The sequence below is a fragment of the Martes martes genome, assembly GCF_963455335.1.
Source record: "Martes martes genome assembly, chromosome: 4".
Lineage (NCBI taxonomy): Eukaryota > Metazoa > Chordata > Mammalia > Carnivora > Mustelidae > Martes > Martes martes.
In genome coordinates this window covers 137,751,197-137,769,472 of record NC_137891.1, presented here as the reverse complement: position 1 = coordinate 137,769,472, position 18,276 = coordinate 137,751,197, and the positions used below count along the sequence as shown (strand labels likewise).

General features: G+C 43.2%; 1 protein-coding gene across 1 annotated transcript in view; it reads left to right on the top strand.

Annotated features, from left to right (window-relative positions):
• The window catches only part of PDE4B (phosphodiesterase 4B), a gene marked incomplete at its 5' end in the record, with an annotated part of 446,375 nt that overhangs the window by 339,725 nt on the left and 88,374 nt on the right, over positions 1-18,276 (top strand). Inside the window, one exon of the mRNA XM_080800299.1 lies at positions 3,714-3,766. Coding sequence (XP_080656425.1) covers positions 3,714-3,766 — 53 coding nt within the window. The remainder of the gene's footprint in view (positions 1-3,713; positions 3,767-18,276) is intronic.

The following is an 18,276-nucleotide window of genomic DNA, read 5'->3' as shown; positions in this document are numbered from 1 at the left end:
AGGTTACTAAGATGAACGAGGTCCAGTCTTTGCTTAAATTCCTCGCAGGTGAATTGAGGAGACAGACAAGAAAATAGGAACTGTAGGAACTGCAAGACAGTCTGAGCAGTGCTAGGACCGGGCAAAGGCAGCCAGCCACAAGTAGCACCGAGCGTGACTACTCACAGTGGGGAAGGCGCAGTTGAAGAAGTGATGGCTGAGGGGATTCCTTGTACCGGGGAAAGAGTCTGCCACTTACAAAGGAGGAAAGGAGTGAGCAAAGCAAAACATATGCAAAGGCCCAGTAACGTGAACACATGCTGGGTTTGTGGGAATAGTGAGTGGTATGTAGAACTGAGACTGTAGAGGAAAAGGAAACCAGATAAAACATTCATGTGGTATTTGGCTCCTCAAATGATTGTCACATCAAGGGTTCATTCAACCAACAGTTCACCAACATCTATGGAGTGCCCATTATTTGTGGGGCAGGTTAGTGGGGCCTACAGAGGATATACAGAAAGGAGTTAGCACTGGATCCCCCCCCATCAGTGGGGTCACTGACTAGTGGTGGGGGTAATGTGCACACATATGAGTTATAACAGGAGGAAATAACCCACAAAGATACAAAGATACAAAGCACCATGGGATATTAGAAGAGGGGTCCATTTTAGCTAACATGATGACATCCTTTGCAAAAGGTGGCATTTCATTTTGAAGGTACAATTCTGACACCAGTTACAATGTGTGGATTTTTTCCCTACACATCCAAGCAATTTTCCCTTACTGCCAGCTGAGTGCCCTGCCATTCAACTTAGTTCTGACACTGTCCACCTGGAGATAGCATCAGATCCCACAGATTAAGGGCTCAGTCCTGCAAGACTCTCCCCACTTCAGCCACGAGGTGCAAGTCCAGTTTGTTACCAGAGCTTGTGACCCACTGACTGTAGATCCAAGGCTCCCATGACCCACGCCCCCCTCCCCCCCGTCCTGGGTTTTATTAATTTGCTAGAGTGGCTCACAGAACTCAGAAATATTTTACTAACTAGAATACTGGTTTATTATAAAAGGATGTAATTAATTCAGTAACAGCCAAATGGAAGAGATGCAGTCTCCTGGCATTCACTGTCCTGGAGACACTCCAAACCCAGTCCTTTTGGGGTTTTATGGAGGCTTTGTTCCATAGTCGTGATTGATCAAATCATTGGCCACTGATGACCGAACTCAATCTCCAGCTCCTGTCGCCTCTCCAGAGGCCTGAGGTGGGGCTGAAAATGCCAGCCCTCTAGTCAGGTGGTTGGTTCCCCTGGCAGTCAGCCCCCATCTTTAGATTACCTAGAGGCTTTCCATAAATCTCATTAACATAGCAAAGGACACTTTTTATAACTCTCTTCAACTTTCCAAGAGTTTTTAGGACCTCTGTGGTAGGAATGAAGACAAAGATCAAAAATACATTTCTTATTCTAAATCACAAAATCACAGAAAGGTAGGTGATACTTACATGTGTGGATTTGCAGGGGGAGAGCTGCGCTTCCAGAGGAGTAGCCTGAGTGGTGTCAGGGGAGGGATAGCACATGTTCACAGAAACATAAGTGAACAAGTTTGGCCTAGGCAAATATGACTTAGTCCATCCTTCCTTCTGTTCATCCATCCATCCTTCCTTCCTTCCTTCATTCCTTCTTCCATTCATGCCATTCGTTAAGCATTCACTGAGTTCTTGGCATATGAAGGACCATCCTGGGTCCCAGGGATCCAGTAGTAACCAAGTTGTTCCCTGCCTTCATAAATTTTATATTTAAACTACAGAGTTCTATATTGAACACTACTTAAGGCCTATTTTAATTACAGTTTTAAAGTGCTATTAAGGAGAAGCACAAGATACTTGAGATCAAACAGCCAGTCAATGGTTTGAGATGAAATGTCAGGAATTCTGACCGATAAGCTGGAAAAAGTATGTTGGGGCCAAAGAGCGGAGGACTTTGAATGCTAAGCTAAGGAGTTCGGAATTTAATCTCTTACTTTTCCTGAAAAACAGACCTCAGTATGACTGCAGGTGTTATCAGCAGATGGAATAGTGGAAAGAGAATGCTCTTTGGGTTCAGAAAGACTTAGCTTTACATCTCAACCACGCCAATTACAAACCACGTGTGCTACAGCATGTTTCTTAACCTCTTCACCTGTGCTTCGGTTTCCTTCTCCTTAAAATGAGATGATTATATTCCAGTGGAAGCTAAGAAGGACCTAGCATGATGTTTAGCAGAAAAGAAAAGTAATCGTTGGAGGGCGATTGTTCTTCCCCTGTTACACAAGAAAATGTCAGGCCACAGAGGGTTTAAAGGCACCTTCCCTAGGATGACCTAGCTAGGAAATGTTCTAAGTGTGATCCCTGTCTGTCAGAGCCTGCAGCTATCAGGTGTGCTACCTAGAAGCTAGATGGCCCCTGATGCATCTGGGAAGAGAACTTGTGGCCATCCCAGTAGCGAGACCCTTTCTCTACAATATCCTTGCAGGCCATTCTCTGTCATTTAGAACGTGGCTTCCTTCCCAAAACGTGGTTGTGTGTCAGAATTCACAGATTTATGTGAAAAATACAGATTCCCAGATGTTACAATAGCCTCTCCGGGGATGGGGAAGGGAATCATAGTTTTAATGGCTCCCCAAGTGAGTCAGACACTCATCCATGCTTGAGAACCACTGACTGGCCTAGCATCTCCCTCTCTTGCTTGTTGCTAATATCCTATTGCTTTGTACTGGGGCAGACAGCCCTTTGTTCCAGTGGCTCTGAAAATGGGCTCCCAGAGGAGCAGTTTTAGTACCTCCGGGCACTTTTAGAAATGGATCCTCTCAGGCTCCCCCAGGGCCTATTCTGTCAAACGCCCCGGGGACGGTGTCTAGCAGTGGGTGTTAGCAAAGCCTTCTAGGTGATTCTGATGATCCCACAGTTGAAGGCCACTGCTCTCGACTATTTCAGGGAGGCTCCCCTATAATGCACTGGGCAGAAGTTCTACAAAGCATGAAAAGGTTGGTGAGACCAGCAAAAGGGGAGGGGGTGGGGGCGAGAGGGGCAGGATTGGGAAATGAAGAAGAAAAAAAGAAAAACAGAAACCAAAAGGTGGAGCCCAGTATTTGTGGAGCCTGCGTTTGTTTGCTTGCTTCATTGGACTCTTGACATCAGCAGGCTCATTACAATGTAGAATAATGCCCAGTTCCTCTGCGAAAAGACCACTCCAGAGGTTAAGGAAGCTGGATTCCTGTTCCTGTGTGACTTTTGGCAGCTGACTTCATCTCTCTGGGTCCCAGTTTCCTGAGGTGCAAAAGGGAGGCCCAGACTGATTGGTCTCTAAGGACTCCTCTGGCATGACTTTCTGCAGCGCTGCCAAAGGAATCGGGATCCACTCTGACATTCGGTGTTATTCCTGAGCAAGCGTATTGTCTGAGGGCCCCCCTGGAACAGTGAAACCTGAAACAGAGGGGCTGGTTAGGGACCTGGAGTAAATGACTTCCTTCCTGAAGAGTTGGAGCCTAGGGAAATTCCAGGCCATCTGGCTGTGAGGCGATTGCAGTCATCTACCAGTGTTATAGGAGACGGCCTTCCGGAGATAGCATTATGTCATCTGATAACTCATTATGACCTGGAAAACTCCTCAGTGATCTCGGGGGTGGGGGACAGAGGTAGGGAGACGTGAAGGTGATATTCACACAAAGACTCAGGCCTTCTTTCCTCTCCGTCTCCACAGGAGGTCCCCAGCTGCTGCTAGTCAGCCTCCTGTCTCCAGAGTCAACCCGCAAGGTAAGCCGCATCACACTGTGTGTCAAAATAATCAAGGTGTCATTTGTGTGGAAACTTTTTTAGGATCATTGCACTTGTTTGCATATCATGGCCCTCTAAAGTCTCCTGGTGACTTTTCTCAAAGGCATAGTGGAGCTTCCCTTCATTCCACATAAAACCCAATGAAAAACAGTATTGAATAGTTTTCCGGTCATACATGCACCTGGGCTTTCAGGCTGTGATGGATGTGTGGTAATGGGGCTTCCCAGAAGGGAGGCAGGAGGTGGACATGTACTGATAGTGCAACTTCACTTCAGCTTGCTGGCCCCCCATAATCTCCAGGACAGCTGACTTCAAAGGCCCTGAGGGGCCCCCAGGTTGGCCTGAGCATCCCACAGGGTGTGCTAGTGGTTTTCCTCCTAGCGTCAGCTCTAGGTCCCACTTGAATCCACATCCTTTCCAGGTGTGAAACCAAAGGCTCTTCCAGGTCACAGATCATTTCCCTTGGAGGTCATCCAACTTTGTTCCTCAAATATGTGTGAGTGTGTGTGTGCGTTTTTTAAGAAACCCAGCGTCTCATCTTTCAGTGCTGTGCATATGCTTTCCATGCAGAGTGGAGAGTTGGGCTATGCAGAAGGAACCCCTCGGAGACAGATCAAACAGTAACTCTACTTGACATAAGATGCAACCAGTTACAAGTCCAAAATGGCATTTCCCACCTTGACTCTGTCCCCACTAGTGTGATGGTGGGCCTGAGTAAAACCACAGGAGAAATAAGTCAGATGAGCTCTGTTGAGATGGCCTCACACCAAACAGCACTGCCTCGAACACTTCTCTCTTTCCGGCTCTGCTATTTCCCCGTGCTTTATCCTGAACGATCTTCCTTTCTTGCATGTTGTGCTCTTCCCCTGGCATCACAGCCACGAGGATAACGGAAATAATATAAAAGCCCAACTTCTAAAAACAAAGGAACAAAAACCTAGGTTCCATTGGCTCACTGGCTTCAGAAGTATTTATGGTACACACTTATAAAAATATTTTGTTGGAAAAAAGATTGAGAACGAGAATCAAGGTGAAAGGGAGATACTAAGTAAAGGTAAGTTTGCCTCTAGAGCCCCATGATATGAAACAGAGAGAAGAAAATAGTACTCCGTCCCCGGGCTTCAAAAACCTGGTGTGCTGATGTCCTATTTCCTTTAGAACTTTGATAAAAGGAAACAAAATAGACTGTTTGAACATATAACTGGTGTTACATAGTTGGAGATCAAAGGAGGTGGTTTTGAAACTCCTATCATTTCATCATCTTAGCTCACCAGTGAGACATCATCGCTCACATTTCTGTTAGGCAAATGTGCTAAGAAGCTTTTGACATGAATTTGAATATTTAAACTGTTTTCTTTTTCTTATAATAAATACTGACAAACATTAGGAGAATATGTGATATTTACGGCTCTATAAATTAGCTCATTAGCCAGAGATGTTGTTGGAAAGATCATTTTGTGATTATTGGCACAGTAACTACCGCTTGGCAACTAGGGATTCTTTTGCTAAATTCTTTTAAAACAATGGAGCAAAGAAATGACAATACTACTTAGGCAATTTGTTTTTGTCTGTCTTTGTGGCAAACTACAAAAATTCTGGCTTTTCATCGGGAAGAGAATGTAGCGATACCAATTATTACGTAATTATAGGTTTCAAAATCTCCTTAATGCTTAACCACAGCCAGAAAAGGAAGGAGGACACACACATCCTGTGTTTTGTTCTTATTATCAGCTTAAATAAGTCAGGCAGATTTTTCCTGGTATTTTAATATTTATCAGCATGTGACAAAGAGGTGTGTTTAAATAGAAACTTTAAAAGGGAATGAAAAGTAGCTCAGAGCAAACAGAATTGAATGCTGGAGTGCTGCTTTTAAAAGATGATTTTTCATGATAATAAGATCAAGTTTTCATCTATTATCACTAAGTTGAACTCATGCATTTCAGTTGAAATCCAAGATAGAAGATACAAGAATTCCATGATCATTTAAACACATTTAGCAACAATCCAGTTTGGTAGGAAAGCCTGACTCACTTAGGTAGTAACTCTTCTTGGATAAAAAGCAAGTGTAAGAGAGAGACAGAGAGAGAAAGGGAAAAGCCAAATATTTTTTAAATGCCTTTCCCCCCATTCATCTAAATGAAGGGAATGCAATTCATTTTAAGAGCTACTTGTCAGAACCTCTGGTTAAATTGGTACATTTGCTCTTACAAATGGATCACTAACTGAAGTAATTCATGGGGGAAATAAAAGCAAATCGCTTAGTCTTCAGTACCTTTATTCTCACTGTTTTAACCAAGGTTACTGCTCTTTTCAGCTCTCGAGGTACAGCACGAGTTTCCCTCCTCTGCAAAGACATCCCAATATATATATATATATATATATATATATATATATATTTTTTTTTTTAAATCAGTGTAATTGCTCCTTTTTGTGTACTATGGCAACAATCCCATTCTAGGTTATATTGTAATTCATGGCTAATGTGTCTCCTGCTTTGCAGCACCTTGACAACAGGAGCTGTACCTTATTCATCTCTTTATCATTCAAAACTCATTGGCATAGCTATTTTCACATAGTAGGAAGACAGTAAATCTTGATTTGACCAGAACTGCATAATGTTTGCAGAGTTTATCTGAGAAAAATGTTCATAAATTAAATTTTAATAATGAGTCAATATTTTTATCTCTGTAGGTATGAAAAAATTCAACTGTGGCTTTTTTTGCTATGAAAAAAATCAGTTACTGCATTGAAATGAAAAGAGGTTTGAAACACACTCTGTTAACAGCATATATAGATATATAATTGTGCGGTCCTGTGGGTTTGGACAAAAGGAGTTAAATGCAAAAAGTTGGCATTTTTGCACTTTGAATAGCAAAGCCAGAGTAAAGTAATTGAGAATTTAAAATGCAGAAAGTATAACAGCATGGAAATGATATGCTCCTGCTTCAAGGAGAAAGATGCACTAAATCCTCCTGGGAGTATTGAAATGCTAATGCTGTGGAGTGTGGGGAACCTCTCGATTTTTATCACATTTTGCCTTTTCACAAGCAGGAATTCCAGGCCTTTTCTACATGCTGCGTCAGGAATGGAACAAAAAGGGAAAAAAACAGAAGAAAGAACACTCCAAAAACAAGGCAGGCTTCTATCATCTGTACACATTCAACCTGGAAACTAAAAGTCATTTTTAGGATTTCAGGCCTCAAACTATTTTCAACAGAAAAAAAAAGAAAACAGATTATTGAGGAAAATCAATATGTGTGTGTGTGTGTGTGTGTACACAAGTGGGTGGGTGACTGTGTGTGTATATGTGTGTGTGTAGGATAATTGTCTCACTTTCCCACCCATTCTATCCCTTGCCTTTGTATGCATTTCAATAGAGAGTACAGATATGTCATGGGAAGCAAGAATTTCCTAAAAAGATAAATCATCAAGGGTTCACAGCCTTTATAAAATGACTCTTTGCTTTACAAAAGGGTGAGAGAAGTATTCCTTTTAATGGCCAACACCTCTGATTCACATAAATGTGACTTGAATGATAATATATATTGTATATACAGTGTTTCAGCAGTCAAATTGTTGTGTAAGGTGGGAGAGTCTATATTAATCTTCCCATTCTAAAATTTAACAATAAACATATTGAACAAGAACATCACCAATATAACAGGTCGGATGACATAAAGAACAACTCCCAAGTCCATGGGTCATTGGAAATGACAGCAAAACCATGCCACGAAGTTGATTAGAAAATTGCCTGAGGACTTCAGGCTGGACTGCCGCAGACCCAGAGTCTCTCCCAGCCTGGGTCTCCAAAGCCTTGGTTTATGGTGGTTTTCAACACCAGTCCATTAGACGTTTTTCAAGGAAAGCCTGTATATGGAGAAATAAAATGTGATAACAGAGGACTTTCCAGTATGTCTGAAATACGTTGGCCTAAGTGAGAAACAGACTCCAATAATCAATGCTCATGGGAATCCCTTTCTTCTATTATGTGTCCAGGCCATTCTGTGGGGAGGAAATGATGCTTTTACTAGTTGATAAAACAAAAGAAGGGGCTTTCTGCTAAGAAGCCTATTTCTCAGTATGAGTTCCTCCCATATCTTTACTTGATTATGAATATCCCCTTGAAAGCTCATGGGGGTGTGCCAGATACAGGGACTGTTCGAGGAGCAGACAAGGGTCTCAGAGAGTTGTCTTGGATTCTAAGAATTTCAGAAAGTCATGACACTGACCGAGTTCTCATTCCTTGCCAGAGCTGCCAGGGCCTGGGATGAGAGATGGACTGTATGTGTTCACTAGTAAAGGGCTCTCTGAGAACCACATTAGTGGCCTGTGTCAGATGACTGGAAATGAAGCCTGGCATAAGCACGACGTTTGCTTGGTTTCTACATTAAGCAAGAGCTCTGAGGTGGGATTACAACACTTATGGACAAATACGAATAAAATCAATCCTGTTGCCAAAGGCCATGGCCATGCATGACAAAGGAGAGACTGGGGGTGGGAGGGAATAACCAAAAAAAAGAAGGGTGGGTGGTGGCGGGAGAAGAAGAAAGAACGGAAAGGAACAAGAGAAAACACTAGAAATCTCAGAGAAGTTTTTCATTAGTGTTCTGGTGGCTCTGTGGCCTGAATTATTGGGCTAATTGTCCCAATGATTCACCTCGAGTGTTTAAGCAGTCTGCATACAAAACGATAGGGCAAATGCACAAGAAAAGTCCCAGTGATTCTGGGAATAAGTCCCCAAATGGTTGTTTTATAAGAACTGCTTTTGTCTAAAATAGCCTTCTTCTGAAAGTTTACCCCAGAGCATCAACATCAAGCTATTTATATTGATTTGCAATTATTTCATATATGTCTAAAATTAAGTGTGGGTAGTTGCAAAAACATTGACAAGTCAACTAAAGTGTGAACAGTTAAAAGTTACCCTTGAGCAAACACTGCCAGAAATAAAGCCCTGCTCATTAATGGCTATTCCACCAGTTCAAAATTAACTTCTAAATTTAGTGTGAATGCTGCTTCCTATTCAGTGGACCCCAGTGAAACCTGCAGCATCTAATCTCTCACTTGCTGCGGAAAGACTGGAGTCCGTTCCGGGTTGGCTCCACTCCACGTTTTTGCGCTGCTGAGAAACACCATCCACCCACCCCCCACCCCAAAGTTGGAATCATGCATGTTAGTAAGTATTTCAGTTATGCTATTGACGTCAATGGAGTCATTAAATAGATTGCTGGCCCTCCCAGAGGCAAATCACTGCCAGGGACCTAGATACAGACACGTTTTTTACAAAGACAACCATCAGGTTTTGCTATAGCAGTAAGCCAGAGAAAGGGAAAAGTTTATATTGTAGCAGACCTATCTCCAAACACAGTTTATTTTTTTCTTTTGCATTCTAGTTCCGGCCTTTCTTTCTCTTTGGTTACAGTAGGCTCAGGCGATGCCCAGATATTGTTGCCTGAGTGTTTTGTGTGCAAAAGCATCTCCTGTCATTGAGACCGTGAGGGGTGGCTCCCCACTTCTGAAAACACGTCTCACCTCTAGCTCTACACAGCCCGGCTTGATGTTTATTTGGTGGCATAAATTATCTGGGCAAACCACTATTGTCGGCCAGTAAGGCTGTTTGACATGTAGTTCCCCAGATAAACAGTTTCTTCTGAATACACACGGGCAGCTCTGTCCTTTCTGCCATTTCTGTCCGCTCGTGGCCGCAGCCCTTCATCTGTGAAACAGGCTGCAGGGTGCTGCGGCACCGGGGCTCTGAGGCAAAGGGTGGAGGAGGAGGCTAGAAAGAAAGATTCACTTCTCTCAGCCGCCTCATCTGCAGGGCTGCCGCAGGAGGCAGGAGGCTGCCCACGTGCCTGTGTCCTCCCAAACCCCAGCTGCTGCCTACCTCAAGCCTGGTCATGCAGCTCCCAGGCATGTGGGAGAAAGCCCTTCCGGAAACAGCTGGCTCCTTCTGGGTATTTCTGACAGCTCTATTTACCTGGGCAGCCCCAGGAGTCAGAGCCAAAGATTCATCTCACACCTGGACTCCTCTCCCCTGCCCCCTTCCAGGCTCAGAGGTAGGGAGCCATCTTGAGCAGACAGCTTTCTTCAGATCTGGTCATCTGAACCCGCCATGTTGGTTTCTGCTCTCATCTCCCTTTCTAAACTCCGCTGCCCTACTCCCACACTGCCCCATTTGCTTATCAGTTAGTGTGTGTGTGTGTGTGTGTGTGTGTACACATTTTATGTATATGTTTGTTTTTCTTTTTTTAGTTAGTATGCACATAAATACCAGACATATGACCACTGTTGCTGACCCCTTTTGGTTCATCCACCATTGCCCCTTCCCCTATATTCCTGGCTTTGAGTAGTGGCTTCAGAGTCCACCCTTTCTCTCTCTCTTCACCTCCAACAGCTAGTCCTTGTAGCCTTTTCTTTAATCAGCCCCCCTCCTTTTCTTCCTCACCCCTTCTTCCTTAGTTCAGTGATTCATCCTCCCATGCCTAAACCATTATGTTGGTCCTCCCACTGGGTCTGTTGTCCTCAGTCCTTCCCCATTGGAACCCCCCCCCCACCTCCATTGTGGTACTAGAATTATTCTTCTAAAACCCAGTCGTAGTTATTTCCTTAGTTGGCTATCATCTACCTCCAACAGAGGATCCCCACTTTTTACAAATTCCTTCAGAATTCTGCTTCTAACTCCTTCTTTGTTCTCATCTTTCACTCTAAGCCCCATGCACAGCTGATGGCCGAGATGCCCTGAACATACTGTCCCTTAAATATGCCAGGCTCATCTTGCCTTTCTGCCTTTGTACATGCGGTTCCCTCTGTCTGGGCTGCCTTTTCTCAAGAATATCACTCCCATATTCAGCTCAGGGATATTCTTACATTGTCAAGTGAACCAGCTCTTTCCACTCACTGATTCGTAGATTCTGAGACAGGATTCAGCTAAATACACAGCCTCAATCCAGAGCCTGATACACAGCACCTGCTTCATAAATGCTAATACCTTTACTCATCCTCATTTTAAAAGTACATTCCTTATCCTTTAAGACTAAACATATGTGCCATCTTCTGTATGTGTTCCCTGAAACTCATCCAAAATTACTCTCAATTGTTAATTATCTCCAAATCTCAATTATTGCACTTGCCATATTATGCTGTACTTATTTATTTAATTCTATTCCCTTTTAAACTAAGACTGCCTCAAGTTCAAATACTAATCTTTTTTTTTTTTTAAAATATCCCCAATTTATAAACCATGACCTGGAATATAGTAGATGCTCAGTAAATGTTTATGGACTGAACAAATACAAATGAGTGTATACCCATGCTTGAATCAGAAAGGATTAGAGAGTTCATAGTTGGCTGGTCTAAATATCGTCTAGCTCTCAGGCATGTATACAGGGCTGACATTCCTGGCTAATCTTGACTACACGAAACTTTTTTTCACTTGAAGTAAGCTCTTTATCATCCATTACTTCAGGCGGTGTTAAAATAAATACCGTAAAAGTGACAGTGTTAAAATAAATACAGTAAAAAAAAAATCACTAAATGTGACTAACTTATTACCCTGTATTATCGCTTAGTGCCTAGTACAGTGCCTTGCGCAAAGTAGTATATTGAATTAAATTGGGCTGGGAATCCCTGGGCCAATACCTTAGACAAGTTACTTCTCAGAAACTCAGTTTTGTTTTGTCTAGAAAGTAGGTGTTTTAATATTCTGTCGTGTAAGATTGCTGGGAGGGTTGAGTAAGAAAAGCTATCTATGCATGTAGTGGTTAAAAGTAAAGACTCTGGAGCCAGACTGCCCCTTTCAAATCTCAGCTCCATTAGTATGTGACCTTGGGACAAATTGCTTAACCTCTCATGTCCCAATCTCCTCATCTCCAAAATTGGGGTGGACATTTTACATACCTCATATATTGGTTGTAAGGATTAACTGTGTAAACATACAAAAAGCACTTAGAATAGTTCCTGACACTTAGAAAAGTGTCAGTATTAGTATCATGTTATTAATCATCCTATGCAAAATGTTTCCCATAGCTCCCAGCACATAGCAGGTGGTCAGTGTGTGAAAGCTAAGAGCCCAGGCCTGCTGGCATAAGTCGGGAACCAAAACAGAAAGTCCTGTTCGGATCTGTCTACAGTGTTCTGATCTACTTCCTTTCTGTAGGAATACAATCTAGAAGGCAAGCTGTCTTTGAAGTTTAAGATTTGTTTCCCCTGACACCGTACAAATCTCATTATATGGAAAGACATTTGGAGGTGAAGGTACGACGCCACACTAGGATAGCTCTTTCTCTTAAAGACAGAGTGCAGAAAATGCTCAGTGCGGACTCTGATACACTGGATCATAGTTAACTGAGAGCTTTCTCTTGCCTAAGCGTGAGAGGACTTTACTTAATAGGATAGAGTAATTGCAGCTCTGCAACTCATTACAGTTGTGTTTCAATACAGTGTTCGGGGCTTGGTACATTACCTGCACAGACAGGGGCTTTTCAACTCGGGGAGCTCCACAGAGATGAGCAATGGGAGCTGATGCAGAGCACCCTTTGGAGAGAAGACAAAACCCACCGGCAGAGTCCAGCTTAGGGGAGGGCTTTGACTTCTTTTGGAACGATTCTCCTGCCCTCTCTCCATTACTTCTGAGAATGGGAAGGCCCCCTTTTACCCATCTGCCTCTTTCTCTTCCCTTTATTCGCTGAGAGGGAGGGAGAAAAGAAGGTCAGGGTCGGCCTAGAGAAGAATGAACATGGATGTTGGGAAATGAAGGAGGAAGGAAGAGAACCTTCTAAGTTCCCTGTTTTCTCCTGCCTGCATCCCCAAAACCACATGATCCTGGGGGGCAGGGTGAATTCTGCTTGCTTGCTTCTGATCAGCTCCTGGCCAGCACTCTCTGGAGTTGCCTTTCAAGCTGTTCTCGGAAGCCAGGAGCATTTCAGGGAACAGTTTTTCACCCGAGAGAAGAGAAACAAAGCAGGGACTGTCCCCTTGAAATAGAGAACAGGCAACAGGACTCACTGGATCTTTTTCTTCATTTATTGTCTTGACTTACTCCCAGCCAGAGCTGTTGACAAGTACCCAACGTCACGTCTCAGAGTTTTGTATACTTTCCTACCTCCTCTGTGGCTGTGTCCATGGCGTGAGGTGGGGCCATGGAAATTATCCAGCCTGTTTGATCCATGGAGGCAGTAACGCAGTCTGTGCCCCCTCCCCCTCACTTGTGCTTTGACTTCACATTTCGGGGATCTAGTGTGGCTAGTGCTGCTTGCCTAGCAAAGCATAGGATTTTGAAAGCCCACCTGCCTACCTCTGGGTGCAGGCGAGGAGAGGACCTAGCAGTTACTCAACTCCTGATATGTGCCAGGCACTGGGCAAGGCCCTCTGCATGCGTTCTCTCACCTAGTTCTCAACGCTGATCTGTCCCGCAGGTTGCTGTCCTGATTTCACAGATTTAGAAAAAGAGGCTCAGAGAACACATGGGGTCTACTTAAGACCACATAGTCAGTGACAAAGTCAGAACTGAAACCTAGGTCTGTATTTCTTGAAAACACATGCTCTTTCCTCTAGTCTAGACCACACTGTCTCTGCCCCACCCACATCGTAAACCTCGGAAGTTTTAACTGACGGAAAGCGGGATGGTGAGCATTTCACAACAGGAGAGCAAACAAACATACTGAATTACCTGCAGCCTTAGTAATTACTGTATAATTTCCGGTTAATTCCTTTGTTATCTAGCCATTTTATTGCAAGTAATAAAAATGTATAAATCTTAAAAGAAATGGCTATTACATGTCCATCAATGTTTATTAGATGCTTACTGTGTATGAGACACTGTGTTAGACAGTGGAGGTATACTAGTGAAGAGAAAGAATTTAGAGCCTGACCTCGTGGACCTTATAGCTCAGGAAATATTAAGAAAATAAATACACGATTACACATTTGATCATTATAATGAAGAAAAGTACAGAATACTATAACATTGCCTCACCTGTAAAAATGGGAATAATACTAGTACTTACCATTAGGACTGTTGTAATACTTAAGTAAGCTGTTAGACATAAAGCATTTAGAATACTGCCTGCCATCTAGTATTATTTAGCATTTGCTCTAATTATTATTATCTTTAGTTATTACTGAGATTAATGTAGATTAGGGGACAGGAAAGGCCTTTGTAAATGACCTTGTGTTTGCGACCACTGAGTAGGATCTGGGTGGGTAGAGATGTTAAGTAACACCTTCCAGGTGCTCCAGCCTGAGATCAGGATCAATAGGGCGGCAGTGAGGAACGAGGCCAAGGAGGCTGAGAAAGGCCAGGTTGAGCAGAGCATTTGTAGGCCATGGGTGAAACATGTAAATTTTATTCTTTAGGGGTTAAAGAACAGGGGAAGCCACTGAGGTATTTTGAGAAGATTGATGTGATCTGATTTGAATTTCTGCTTCTCCCTGAGCCTTCAGTCGAGCTGCTGGCCACCCCCTGCTTTGGGCTTCTGGGGTCAGGGACGGGGACTTGTGCTTTCTCTCATGCAACCTCGGCACCTGCCCTTTCCATCTACCTTCGTGGCTAAGCAGACAAGTTCTGGATCCACACTGGCCGAGTTTGGTCCTGGTTCTGTATCTTTCTTTCTGTAGGACTAAAGACAAGTAATTCCATGCCTCTGGGCCTTCATTTCCTCATTCGTACAATGAGGATAACAATAGGACCTTCAGCAGAGAATCCTTGTGAGAACTAGCTTAATGTGTGCAAAGTGTTTAGTACAATGACACACACAGAAAATGCTAAATAAATGTTAATATTTTTAATGTATTATAACTGCCTGTTTTCTCGATTACTTATACCTTTAGACTGTGTGTTCAGTGCCTGGCACAGGGCAGATGCTCAAAAAGTATTTATTGAAAAACCTCACTGAGAGGTGTCTGGGTGCCTCAGTCAGTTAAGCGTCTGCCTTCTGTTCAGGTCATCATCCCAGGGTCCCCAGATAGAGCTCCACATCATCCTTGGGCTCCCTGCTCAGTGGGGAGTCTGCTTTTCTCTTTCCCTCTGCCCCTCCTCCCACTTATATTCTCTCTATCTCAAATAAATAAATAAAATCTTTAAAAAAATCATTGAAAAGAATGAACAGTGAAAGACAAGTAGTGAAATGGATTGTAAATAAAAAGAGAAAAAGATTGCTGACCTACTTATGGAAAAATGGATATCCTTAAGACGGGGGGGTAGATTCTGATGAGGGGAAATTGGCTTTTGGGGACAGAGAAACTGAATGACTTTGCAACTGCCTGGTTGCTCCAGCTTTGGGGAATTTGAAACAATGTCCATGAGACAAAAATATGTCTCAAGATCTGTGTTGCCAATCTGGGTTGCCATCTGCACAAAAAGAAAATTGGGCTCCTTCAAGAATTGCTGCGTGCCCTGGGGCTGCCTGACTGTCTGGAAGGTGAAGGTGAAACCTCAAGAGTTCTCCATTCTCTGACTTTGGAGGACAGTCCCACCTCCGAAGAGCAGAACACTGTGACTTCCTGTTCAACCCCACATTGCCCGCAGAGGCTCAGTTCTGTGAAGTAAACCCACTCCTTCAGTGTGATGCGTAAGCGTGGCTTTGCGTAGTAGGAGTCTTAGGCAGTCAGTGGCGACAGCTGTTCTTCCTCTCCATGCAGAGGACCTGTCCTGACAATGAGTCCCTCGGCTCTTGCCTGTGCCAACTGTGTGCCACGTTGGGCATGCATGCTGGCTGGTTACCCTTTTTTTTTTTTTTTTAATCCCAGGGGAAAATAAGGGCTCTTCAAAAGCTTTTTTAGTCAACACAATAGACCTCTGTCCTCACTGACCTGTTTTCCTATTATTTCTTCCCCTTTCATTGCAAATTTAACCAGTCTGTCTCTCTTTACATGCAGATCATTTCTAGGCTGCCCTCTGATTTGCTGTTTTCTCCATGCCCCTCACAATGCCAAACCACCTTTCCTCCAGGCCTCTTAATCTGACTCAAAGATTTACCTATGCAAAGCCTCCTATGATTAGTCTTGCTTATGGCCCACTCTTTATATATGGTCTTAGAGTATACATGTCCTGCATTGATTTTTTTTAAAACATAATTGTTCTTTATGCCATTGGCATATGTTCATCCATTTGGGTTTTTGTGTGTTCTGTAAACAAGAGATTTTTATTATGGCCTGCTGCCATGCAGGGGGGAAGGGAAGTGCTAACTTGAATAAGACTCAGAATTTGATCTTGAGTTTGCACCATCTGGAAATAAAAGTATAGAGTAAAAGCTACGTGAAGATATAGACCATATCAGTGAGGATTCTCCAAAGAAACAACCAGTGTGAGAATACATATATACATATATTTATGATTTATTTTAAGGATTTGGCTCATGGGATTGTGGGGACTGGCAAGTTTGAATTTCTAGAAACTCAGGCAGGAGTTAATGCTGCAGTCTTGAGGCAGAATCTGCTCTCTTCCAAGAAACTTATTTTTGCTCATAGACTTTCAACTGATGGGTGAGGCCCACCAATAATATCTAAGGTAATCTCTTTTACTTAAGATCCGTTGATTATAGATGTTAACCATATCTACAAAATATCGTCACAACACCTAGATCGATAGTGATTAAATAGCCAAGTACTATTACCTAGCCAAGTTGACACATAAATCATCGAAAGGACCAGCCAACAAATAAATAAGCCTGTCCTGGGTATCATATGAGAATTATGCCCAGCTCTACACAAATAAAAAAAAATATAAGACCCAGGAGAATAGAAATCTTTATATTCCTTCTGACTAATGGAAACTTTACTCCAAAACACGGTAAAATAGCCATTCCTCCCAGCTCACAGAATTGTTTTGAAAAGCATGTGATGGTTTGAAAGACCACAAGGGCAACATGTTTGTATTTTGAACACCCCGACAGTCCCCAGCAGTGGCAACACACCTACTAAATGTTGGTGACACCACAGAGGCCCCGAATTCTCACCATTCTCTCTACCGAGCAGCTGTGAGAGAAAAGAGAATCTTGGACTTCAGCTCTACAAGAATGCCAGTCATTCTGGGCCCTTTGTCTGAAGACCACAACTTCTTACTGCAAACTCAATGGGGGAAAATACCTCAAAAAGAGGTTAATTTGGCCAGAAATATCTTGGAGTGAGGCAAACATCCTCTTTACGTACAGTACTTGTTTCCACAGAAGGGGGTCTGGAACATTAATATCCTCTTGAGAAAATTTGATGTCAGCCCCATTCTCTAGGTCATCCATGAGACCCTTTCTTTCTCAAGCATGGACTCTAAAACCTCCTCATGCAGTGCTCTCTCTGCATCTTGTGTTCCTGCCACTAAGAATACACACATCTAGATGACGCCTCTGGCCCCTTTCTGGAGCACATAGCCTCATGTTTGCCACAGCGCCCAGCTTCTGCTCTCACCTCAGCCGTCTGCATCTTGGGGGGCTCTTGGGGTTCTTTAACTGTGAGCAAGGTGGCTCCCATAACCACCTCTATCTGCAACACCTCAGACCTAGGATCCTGCCTTCAGGGTGCAGTTTCCTCCTCACCTCATTTACCTTTTGAAAAAAGAATGGCTTTTGACAAATTACTAAACTGAACCCACTATGGCTGCTTTCTGGCATTCAAACAATTGACATCTCTGCTGGTTCCTTTTTCCCAAGTCCTGACTTTTCTCCTGGTCTTGAGTCAGTGATTTTACTCAAGTTGTGGAAACACTTATCTTCACCTCCTCTTTTTCTGCATCAATGGAAATGTGCTCCTTCTACTTCATTTTCTGATTTTGTTGGTGGGATCACTTACTACCTCCTACTCCTCTGGTTTCTGTGCAGGGGAATCACTCAGATTTTTAGCAGGGAAAAGTGTTGGGGAAACATTCCCTTTTCACCATTCTGTGTCACCAGGGTTAAGCACAAAGGCAGGTTATGCTGGGTAGAATTTGTAGCAGAGACAACTTTTGGCTCAGTGAGCCCTTTAGCCCGCTAGAGATTTGGCAGAAAATGGAATGCCCTTCCCTGGGAGGTGGTTCATTCCGTGGGCCCTGCTGGAAGAGCACATCTAGATAGATGTAGAAAGTTTAACATGAGATTCTCTTGTTCAGAAGAAGGGCAGACTCAGCCAATTCCGAGATTTTCCCTGCATTGTGAGCTGATGTGATGGAACAGTAGTTGGACAAAATTTTTCAGTGCTATACTAGCCACAGAGTGTTTTCTTTGTTTCCAAAGAATCCACTCTAAAACATTTGGTTCAACTACAAAACACGGTGAAAAGTGTTACCATAGTATTAATCCCCTGCGAAGTGTAAGATTTGCTGTTAGGAACTACAATGAGATCTTTTCCTCATCATCCACCCTTTATGAAGTCATTATTATCTTGCTTTCTTTAACCATTGAAACTGTGCCCCTGTGAGGGCAGCTTCTAATACGAAGACACTCAGCTAGTAAGTGAAAGAGCTAAGACTTGAGCCCTGGCTCTTTGGCTCCAAAGGTACTTGGCACTAGTCCTCTGTGCTG